Source organism: Hevea brasiliensis, chromosome 17, assembly GCF_030052815.1.
Source record: "Hevea brasiliensis isolate MT/VB/25A 57/8 chromosome 17, ASM3005281v1, whole genome shotgun sequence".
In the NCBI taxonomy this organism is placed as follows: Eukaryota; Viridiplantae; Streptophyta; class Magnoliopsida; order Malpighiales; family Euphorbiaceae; genus Hevea; species Hevea brasiliensis.
Window position 1 is genome coordinate 1,050,570 of NC_079509.1, and position 11,411 is coordinate 1,061,980.

The 11,411-nt window shown below is 26.3% G+C and overlaps 1 protein-coding gene across 1 annotated transcript; it reads right to left on the reverse strand.

Moving 5' to 3' along the window:
- Positions 1-4,027: 4,027 nt before the first annotated feature.
- On the reverse strand, positions 4,028-6,919 carry LOC110646373 (transcription factor MYB63). The gene is made up of 3 exons (XM_021799796.2): positions 6,492-6,919; positions 5,228-5,357; positions 4,028-5,140 (listed from the first exon to the last, which is right to left on the reverse strand). The coding sequence occupies exons 1-3, from the start codon at positions 6,628-6,630 to the stop codon at positions 4,324-4,326; spliced, it is 1,086 nt and encodes a 361-aa protein (XP_021655488.2). The 5' UTR covers positions 6,631-6,919; the 3' UTR covers positions 4,028-4,323.
- Positions 6,920-11,411: the final 4,492 nt, after the last annotated feature.

Genomic DNA, 11,411 nt, shown 5'->3' on the forward strand with positions numbered 1-11,411 from the left:
TCGTGAAGCCCAACCTTCAATCAACCGCTTATTAAGTGCCTAAATATTTTAGAATTTTTCCTTTTATTTAATATTAAGTGTTTTTAAAAAAATTCATATTTAAAATAACAAAATTTATTAAAATATTTTATAATTGGTGTATCTAATATAAAATCAAATTCATATGTAGCAGCATCTATTATAATTTTATTTTATTTGTGATATAATTAGATGTTAATTAGTTAAATTAATTATTAAAAAAATTATAATTTAGATATTTTGTAGTAGCAATATTCATTCTAATTCTGCATTATTTATGGAGAAGGAGGATAACTCCACTAATGAGACTCCCCACCCAAACCAAACCAAACCAAACCTATCTATGGAGACGAAAGAGAAAAGATATGTATGAAATTGCAGAGAGCAAATAAGGAAGATGCCGGTCTTTTTTGTGGGCAAAGATGATGTTGAAGATGTAATATGGACCCTTGAAATCAGAAGATGAAATAAGTAATTAATAAAAGGGAAAATTATTATTTAATATTTTTATTTTAATAAAATTAATTCTGTAATATTTTATTTTAAAAAAAATTAATTAGTATTTATATTTTTTTAATTTACTATTTAATTTTTTTTAATTTAAATCAAATTTTCTATTAATTAATGTCTTAAAAAGAGAAAAAACTTAACGTTATAGAGCTAAATAGTTTAAAACTTGAAAAATAAAAGGATTACATAGTTGTGTTTTTCAAATTATAGATACTAAATAAAATTTAAATTAAAATTTAAAATAACTAAAGCAATTAAAAGGTAAATTGAATATAAATATAAATACTAATTAATATATTTTTCAAAATAAGATCAAATAATTAATTCCATTAAATAGAGATAATGAATAATAATTTTTTTTAATAAAAATTTGGTGCTGATTATTTTTACCAGCTTGATATGTGAAAATTGTTGTAAAAATATTTTATATATCAAATTGTCATCCATAGCAAAGCCATGATGCAACCTAACTATATATAGGTTTCAAAATACAAAATTTATTAGCTATTTTTTAAAAAAAAAAAATTTAAGAAATAAAAATTAAAATGTATATTATGTCATGAAAAATGTTGTGTGCTTTGGCGATATATATATATATATATATATATATATATATATAACAAAATTAATAATTTTCTACATTGTTGCTCTTTTTTCTTTTATTATTTGATTTAAATTAAATTTGAAACTAAAATTTTATAGATTTAGCTTCAATATTTTTTAAGTAAAATTTATTGGGTACACTAGTACTCTTTTCTGAAGAAACCTTTATGTTGAGAAATTAATTCATGTAATCGTAAAATAATAATTAGATTTTGGTTATTAAGTAGGATGAATTAATCTAAACTCTTGTATGTTCAATGATTATAATAAAATTATTATATATACAACTATTTAGTTTAAAATTTCTCTGAAATATGCTGAATGGCAGACATTTTATCCACACAACTTTGATCATGGTGCGTTTCAAACTTAATGATGATGTGAAAAAGATAGTGAATAGGAAGAAACAAAAAGTCCATGAATGGGAAATGAGATATTGCTATTTGTCTGGTTTTGAGGCTTTGAAAGATACATTTTTAATTTGGCTTAGTGTGAGTGTGATTGAATTATCTACCTGCAGGTCATCCATGGCATTGAGACCCTCCTTTGAACATTAAGGTTGACTTTTTCAGGACCCTAATGATCAATTATAATGATAAACAGCATGTTAATTTTGGCATCAATATTTTGACTTGGTTTTTACTTTTTCTATTTACTAATTATTGATTTAGGGTGAAATGAACATCCAAATTTCTTAGGTAATATATATATATATATATATATATATATATATTAATGAATATAACCTTATTTTTTTTTACTTAACATTTCAGGTCTTAGGTTGAGTATACTAGAAAGGTCTGCTAACCTATGTTAATTGAAACTTTGGATTTGGTTTTAATATTAATGTGAATTGAAGGTATAGATTTAAAATTGACAGGGATAATATTTCAAGCATTTTTTTTTTCATTTTTTTATTTTGATTGATTCAATCTAACTAGAGTTCAAATTCATAATCTCATAGCCAGTTGGTTGGTTGGTAGAAATACTTATTTTTTTAATAAAATTAATTAAGCCTTATTTTTTAATAAAATTAATTAAGTGGGAACATAAGCAGGTTAGTTGAAAGAAATTAATAAAGGATTACGTGATCTGCTCAGTGAAGCCAATTTCCGTCTTTGATGTGGTCATCTGATGTGTGATGACATTATATATCTCCTACATTCAAATTCAAAGGGTTTTGGTCTGATTCTCAAATAAGGTGGCTGAAAAATGAACCCAACCTATTAATGCCATATAGACAAAGTAGAAATGCAATGGTCCAAATTGTTGTTGTGTTCACAATCAAATTGATTTTGTCAGAGTTAAGAGTTAGTACGTACAATACAAAAATCAGAGTTTTCACCTTTGAATTGATAGATCATCTGAAACTCTAAATTAAAACATCTCTTTCACCAGGAAAATAGACTGAAAATAAATCTCCCAAGCTTGGGAGCAAATTATAACCATATATGTGTATTAGTTTGGTTAACTTGTTCTACCAATACACTTACCCCTCTTTGTTTTCTTGTTAAGATTCATTCAGGTTGTTGGGTTTTTTTTTTTTTTTTAGGTTGGATATGTTGTCTTTTTCATTTCATCAGACACTTTGTGAACATATTCAAAGAGTTCGAATCCGAGTCTCTGGTTGGCTGCATTTTTGTGAGGCATCAACATATATAAGTATAAATTAGAGGTTCAAATGTCCAAATAGATATAATACATAAAGCTGATTTTTTCTAGCTGTGGGGACATAATAGAAAATCCATGTCACGTAATATGTTAATGGTGGTATATATGACAATAACTTTACCAACCCACTAAGGAAGATTTGATAGCCATCAATTGGACTATTAGCAATTATTTGTTGTTTTTTGTGCACCATATGATTAATTTTATATCAACTCAAAGTTGAAACAACTCAATCCATTCAATAAAGTTGAATAAATATATATATGTATATAATTTAAAAAAAATCATAAAATAATAAATAAAATAAAACATGACTTATAGTATCAATTAGTAATCATTTTAGTGGAAACGGTCTCATATTTAAAAAAAAAATTGATTATAAAATTAATTTTTCATTGATTTGGTATAATGTATCATTTCTAACAAAGTATATTCCCTCACATCAAATAGGTGAGGGCTCAGTGTGTTAGTCTCAGTGGCATCAAATAGGTGGGTGGTGGAGGAGAATTAAGGCCTTGTTTATTGGTGAAGTGAACAGAAATCCTAATGTAATGAGTCAGTTTGAAGTGAAACAGACCCATCAGGTTATGTATAGACAATGCAACCAGGGAAATTAACTACAGGCCTTAAGAACTATGGTGGCCAATTACCAGAAAAAAGACATGCACATAAATATATATGTACCCATCAAGGGCAGATTTTCCTTGCGGTGTAAACTAGTTCCACGGTCAAATCAATTGGGATTCATTGATTGGCTTGATTGTGATTTAATTTATGATTAGTTTTCCTGTTAAAAACTCAAAATTGGCTTTACTTTCAATAATATATACCGTACCCTCAGAGATTTCAACATGTGGGGACTTGAAAGCTAACCTTACAAAGTTTAATGGTGGCAAGTAGAGAGGACATTGCCTACCCACTCACAATGCTTGAATTTGAAGAATAACTTTGAACAATTCATACCTCTAGATCTGCATAATTGTTTTTTTTTTTCCATTTAATAAAAAAAAATGGGAGTTGGATAAATTATCGTCTCAACTTTTCAACTTTCAACATTTAATATTAAACTCATCATCTTTATCTTTGGTAAAATTAAATTAATACATTAAAATAGTTTGTGAATATGTATCAAATATTATATATTTTTATTTAATTAATAAATAAAATAATAATTTTTATTTATCATATACTTTATATGCCATAAAAAATGATAATTTGTAAACTATATAACAAAGGGTAATTATATTTTTATTATTATTATAAAGATGATACATTTTAAATGGAAAAATGTATATACATAAAAATTGATATAAACTGACTTGATTCAATAGTTAAAGATATATTAATCACTTAATAGAACCAAATTCAGTCTCTACTCTCTCAATCTCCAAGGAAAAAGTTACATTGATATGTTTAATTGTAAGGTTAGGATTAAGTGTACCTGACAAATTAAGTCAACTAATTACTTGCTATGCGTTTTCTACAGACTAGTGGTTTTTAACTTTTCATACGGAAATTGCTTCACAAAGAAGGCCACAAATGATGAAATCCCATCCATGAATTCACTTCAGGCTCTATGGGTATCTCATTTTCAGGTTCTAACAATGGTTCAGCTGCATCATCTGATAAATTTTGATGGTTTCCATCCCTGGTTGTCTCCAGGCCAAGTTCATTTTCCAAGTATTGTAGCCACTTCCTATTTTCAGCTTGTCCATTAACGTATTCAACTCCAAGACTTGAGCTGTGGCCAGTCTCAACATTACGTAATTGGACTTCTTCATTAGTTTGCAGGGAATTTAAGCCATCTAACATGTTCCAAAAATCCAGATCTGACTCGAAAGGTATCTCAACTGCTGCAATATCTTGGATCTCTGGTTTGTTCACCTCCTTTAATGGAACATCATAATTAGGTCCTGAAAAGTTGAAAAGCGAACCCATTTGATCATCATCTGGCTTAGAAACATCAACTTGACTACTATTGATTGTGACATTGGAATTATGGGAAGAAGAAGAGGAACTTGACAATTCTTTGGCTTCCTTATTAATCGGTCTAAGTTCCTGTAAATCGTCCAAGACACGAGGCCTCTTGGTCATAGAGCTATGCTTCCATTGATGATCAAGTTCTATAATTGCCATATTTCTTTTCCCACTTGAAATGATTGTGCTGGAAGAAGAATATGAAGAGGACGAGGAGGTAGAAGATGATTCCTTTGATTCGTCCCCGTTAGAATCTGCAGGTTCTTTATTGAATGGCAACCTTTTCTTCAAATGAGTGTTCCAGACATTCTTGATCTCATTATCGGTTCTACCCGGCAAATGGGATGCAATTTTAGACCACCTGAAATACAAGATATGCGATTTCATATGAAACACGATACTAAATTAAGAAAGTTTTTATTTTCTAATTTATGTTTAGGAATTTTACTTGTTCCCCAAAGTTTGGTGCATTTTTATTATGGTGTCCTCTTCTTCTTTGGTGAAGTTCCCTCTCTTTACGTCAGGTCTTAGGTAATTAATCCATCTCAAACGACAACTTTTCCCGCATCTTAACAACCCTGCAAAACACAAAACCCAACATTAACTTTAAAATTTTATAATATAATATATGATACAGTACTGCATATTAAGATTGAGGATCAATTTAATTAATTATATATAATAATAATAATCTAAGCTCCCATGACTTTAATAATTGTTTAACCATCATCCAACCACCTTGAGGTTGACATTTTTCTTTTTCTTAGATTTTCTACGTGTTTACATGAAATAACAGAGGGAAATATGCATCAAGAGTCCAAGCTGCGTGTTAGATTGGTCATTTAGATTATACATATCGTTTAGCTGTTCAATGTTTTGACTGTTTCAAAGAATGGAAATGGTCTATATATACATATAGCCCAAAAAGAATATATGAATATAAGTGAAAAAGATTGCTACTTCACATGTATATTATTTGGGATTAGTTGTAGAAGAGCTATATTAATTAAATTATAAATTTGTTTGCCAATAAAATAGAATGATATTAAAGATGAGATAATGAATGGTACTGTAATGATGGTGTTTTCCATATAATTTTATAGAATGGAGACGAAACGGACAAAAGACTAGTGGCAGTATGCACACTTCAGAAAAATGAAAAATCTATATATTGCAGAGTGAGCATGGCGTTACATGCATATATATATATATATATATATATATATATATATATATATATATATACACCCACACGTGCTTGTGCGCGCGCGCTAAATGACTTCTCTTCATCGGTGATTAGATGGCTACAAACGTTTCAAACTTATCTTCCTACAAGTATTTTAGGTCAACACACAAAAAAACAACTATAGCCACGTTTCAAGTTTGAACCATATGGTATTAACATGTACAGAAAGATTTTCTTTTCTTTTCTTTTTTAATTGAATTTTAAGAAAAGGTTAGTGATATGATTTCAAGAACAAGACAAACCGTATTTATTTTTACTGTTGGATTGAAGGGAAAAAATAATTAAAAAAAAAAAAAAGAATGCAAATGTTGGAAAAATCTATACGCCTGTAGATTCCAGCACCTTGGTTTGTTTAAGAAGAAAAAGAAAATGAAAATGATTACTTGAAGATTGATAAATAGGGAGAATTAAAGAATGCAGGATCAGAATTGTCCATGATCAAGAAGGAGGAGAGAGAGAGAGAGACCTGCTTGTTTAGGAAGAGCTCTCCAGTTTTCATGTCCATGCTTCTGAATGAAAGTGACGAGCCTCAAGTCCTCTGCAGGACTCCATGGACCCTTCTTTACTTTACTCTTATCACAGCAGGGTGCTCTTCCTTTGCCCATCTCTCTCAACACTGATATCTATCTATGAGTGTGATATATATCAGGATTCAATTTTATATATAGACTCTTTTATCATCCCCTTCTCTTTCTTTTATATAGAAATCTTGGTAAGCGGGGAGAGAGAGAGAGATGCTAAAGCCACAAGGCTCATGGACATAAATAGGATGCTAAATGCTGCAATAAATAGAAGGAGATCCAGCAAATATTACCAAATATCTGTAATTTCAAATATTAATTTATTATTATTGTCCTGTATCAGTATTCAGTACAAACCCCCTTAGTTCAATAACCTCATTCTCCTGCAATTATATCCATTTTCGCTTTTGAATTTAATATTCTACTAAAATTGACAAACGTTTATATTCTTTTACAAATACATTATTAGTAAAGGCAAAATTACTTAAATGTCTCATATTAAAATTATAAATTAATTATGATTAAATGTGAAGGTTAACATGCTTGTCATTATGAAACCATAATCTTGGCCATCCACCTGGGCATAAATAACATCATATGTCTTCCTGATGACGTAATTTTTCATTTTTAATAGCCGCTTTCTTGAAAATTCAGTCTCACCAAAGAAAAAGAATGGTATACATATTATTCAAAGATAATTAGCAAAAAAATAAATAAATATTATTCAAAGATAAGTAATAATTTTCAACCATATTATGGACAATATATATATATATATATATATATATATATATATATGTGTGTGTGTGTGTGTGTGTGTGTGTCATTCTAGTGTATTCTTGCCATATTAGACCCTATGATTTTCCCATTCTCAATATAATTGCTATATATTATATGGCAGCTTTGGTAAGTTTAATAACAAAGATTTCTTGCCAAACTAGGCTGATCTGTATTGTGTAGAGTGTGTATATTTGTCCAATTAGGACAATTCTAGCTATTATATTTTATATATAACATTTTCTCTTATTTTATTTTTTTTCTCTTTGTATATATTTTTCCATTTTAATTAATTTCTGTACCACGGCAACATGATCATAGTCCTTGAATTTCTCCTTAAAACTCTTCATTAATCTCATTAAAAAGAAGGTGCAATAAAAGATGGGATAGGAAAAAAAATCCTAATTAAGAATTTTGTGTTATTTATTTTTTGAAAAATAAAATTTTACTATAATTAATTAGGGCTATGCACGGTTTTTAGAGGGTTTGAATTGAATAAAAAAATCATACCAAACCAAAAGGAATTGTACCGAACCAAAATTATTTTGATATTTTAATTCGATTCTAGTTTTTCACTAAGAATCAAATCAAAAACTAAATTTATATATAAGTTTTTTTATAATTTTTTATATGTATTATATACTTTTAATATAATTAAATATATTTATATATGTATATATAATTATGAACTAAATACAACCTAATATTATATTTCATTTTTCTATATTTTCTTAATAATTTAGTTATAAATACATTAAATTACCTAATAATTCTTAATTATAAATGTACTATATATATATATATATATATATATATATATATATATTAATTCATAATTATATTTATATCTTATAGTTAAATATTATATAATTAATAAATAATTAAAATATATATTATATGATATACTTATATTACTATATTATATAATATATTTAATTTTAAATTATATATACATTTTATAGTCTAAGGATCATATAATTTATAAATAGTTAAAAGATATGTTATATGATATATTATATATTAATAACTCAATTCAAATTTTACATATTGATTCAAATATGATTTTTTAAGAAAATAATTATATAAAATTATTTCAATAATCAAGAATTGAATCAGAATCATACTGAATAAAATTGAAATCGCATAATTGAGAACCGTATTGAACTAAAACCAAAACTAAATCAAAATCGTATCGAAATTTCGATTCAGTTCTGATATTTAAATAAACCATAGATTGAATCGAAACTGCACACTCTTATGATTAATAGATATTAATCATACAATCCAATTGTGAAGATTATTACTATTATATTGAAAAAAAAAATCCATTGATGCCTGTGTGATAAAAAAAATAATAATAATATTAATATATGACAACACTATGAGTCTCTTGAATATGGTAAAATCGGATAGGAAGTCTCTTTCATCAGAGGCCAAGGGATGGAAATATTTTTAGCATTTTGTGCATATTATTATGATATTTAATGATTAATTTGGTTGATTAATGATGTCATGGATGATTTTATCCTTTGCTAATTATGCAAATAAAAATGTGTTTAACATAACACGTTTTTAATCCAATATAAAAATATGGCACAAAAGCTTTTCCGAAACTATTAAGGAGAGAGAGTTAATAAACGAAAAAAGTTAGAATGAATTACTAGTAGTTTTAGCTTAATACGACCTAATTAAAATTATAATATAATATATTACTTTTTTAATTATTTTATTTAATAGCATAAAAATATTTGATGTAATAATTTATAATTATATAATATAATTAATTATATTTAAAAATATATAATAATTATTTTAAATAAATTATAATTATTTATTATAATTTTTTTATTTATTAGTATAGCTATTATTACCTTTTTCACCCTGCCGTTGCCATCATATCATTAAAATTATCATTAATTATATTACTTATATTTTTAAGTTTATCACAATATTTTTTTATATGAATTTAATAAATTTAAAATAAATAATTATATAATACTCCCAAAAAAAAATAAAATATTTATGGGAAGTGGTCATACGATTGTCTTTAATCACCGAATGAAGATAGCAAAGCTTAGGGATTTGACAAGTTAAATAATGATTGGAGAATCTAAAGGGGCGGAAGTTGTTGAATTGCTTTGGCTTTTCTTTATCTATTTTTTATTTTTATTGCTAAGGAAAATTTTAATTCCTTTTTTATCTATATTTTCTGTTTTGAACTAAATAAATAAAGAATTTATTTAATTATACAACTTTTATTTATAAATAAATTATCATATTTATTAATATCTTGCATTTTAATATATATGATATTCATTTTAAATTAACAAATCATTTTTTAAAAAAATTATATTCTTTCTATGATTTATTTATAAATATCCTACTAATTCTATAAAAATTAGTTTATAAAATTAGAAACTTAATTTTTAAATTTGTTTTCACTTTTTTTTAATCCTCATTTTTATAAAAGATATTTAAGTTTAAATTTATTTTTCTCTAATTATAAGTGAGTAGACAAATAATAAAATATATAAATATATAAATAATAAAATATAATTAATTAAGTATTATTGATAAGGGTAATCTAATTAATTTTATTAATTTCAAAATTTTCATTAATTTATTTTAAAATTATTCATCTTTAAAAAAAAAAAAAAGAAAAACCTTTCATTATCTAACAATACCTAAAAAAAATTAATTACTGTACAAGATATTTCAGGAAAAAAAAAAAGCACTTGTCAGAGAATTCTTGAAGTGAGGAAATTTCAAAAAAGATAATATAAAAAAAAAAAGAGTAAAAGAAGAATATTCCCAGCTAGCTGTATGTGTGTGTGTGTGTGTGTGTGTGTGTGTAAACTAAACTTCAAAATCTAATTGGAGGTTAACTGGAAAATCATTCAGATCCACTAAGGAACAACATGTTCATTAATAGACAAGGTTATAATATTCTAGGCTGAAAATGGCCTTTTACCTAAATTTGTTTATTTTTCCTATAGCCCCTTAATTAAAAGGCCCCATATTTTGACAATCTCTATTTCATTGAATTATAAAACAAAACATCATCTTAATATTCAAAATATTCAAAAGAACAACCTAATTTGTATTAATCAATAAAATTAAATGGGTATACAAATTATTTTTTTTTAATTTTAATAAAATTAATCTCATTAGTAATGATGATAGCTTATTTTTTATCCATCAAATTTTAAGTACTATAAAATTATTTAAATTTTTAAATATATTAGATTAATATAAAAAATTTTAAATTACTATAAATTATTTTAAAATAAAATTTTAAGTACTAGAAATTAGTTTAAAATTAAATTTAAAGTCCCCTATTTTCTAATTTTAATATTAAAAAAAAAAAAAGGTGGAATGTTTGACGTGCACACCCAAAAAAAGAACAAGGGCAACAAATGACATGCAAGTCATAGGATTTAGGTCACCAGCCCAAATTGGTGCCTTTTTAAAAGAGAATAATAAAATAATTAAGGGCAAACCCATGGATGCCTCATGCAATCTTTTAGAACTTAGTCTGATAAGTGGTCTAACCATTTGAGAAGGACACGTCACACATGCAAATGATGATTATAATATTTATATTTATTTGAAATTTATTGAGATTTCATTAAATTATTTTTAATAATAAAATTAATTTTAGTCTCAGGTTAGGGAAACTAACATTATAATAGGTTTTACCATTTGTACCTAATATTGACATCTTTATCATGGTTAGTAGCTCTCGCTAACCATGGAAGACTTTTCATGACTACCAAACTCCTCATGTCTAAGGTGAGAATCAAAGAAATGGGAAAGGCACATCTAGAGAGAGAGAGAGAGAGAGAGAACAAATTATTTATTAATATAGCATCTGCATGACGACTAGCTTATGTCTGAACCAGGGCATGAAGCAAAGCTAAAGCCAGCCATTTCAACAGAGTACACGAGTGCTTGGATTTTGCTGTGTGTGTTTATATATAATTAAGAGTTTTAGTTTGACAAGAATTCATGCACTAAATGGATTTTTCTTTATTGCCAAGTGAGAGTAGGAGAAAATTTTACTCATCACTCGTATCTGTGCTTGTTGC

Bases quoted from the DNA above. Each gene is read 5' to 3' on its own strand.
- LOC110646373 (XM_021799796.2), bottom strand. From the start codon at position 6,630: ATGGGCAAAGGAAGAGCACCCTGCTGTGATAAGAGTAAAGTAAAGAAG. The intron at 5,358-6,491 runs GTCTCTCTCTCT...TGTGTTTTGCAG, and splicing joins AGCTCTTCCTAAACAAGCAG to GGTTGTTAAGATGCGGGAAA. The intron at 5,141-5,227 runs GTAAAATTCCTA...CTTGTATTTCAG, and splicing joins CACCAAACTTTGGGGAACAA to GTGGTCTAAAATTGCATCCC.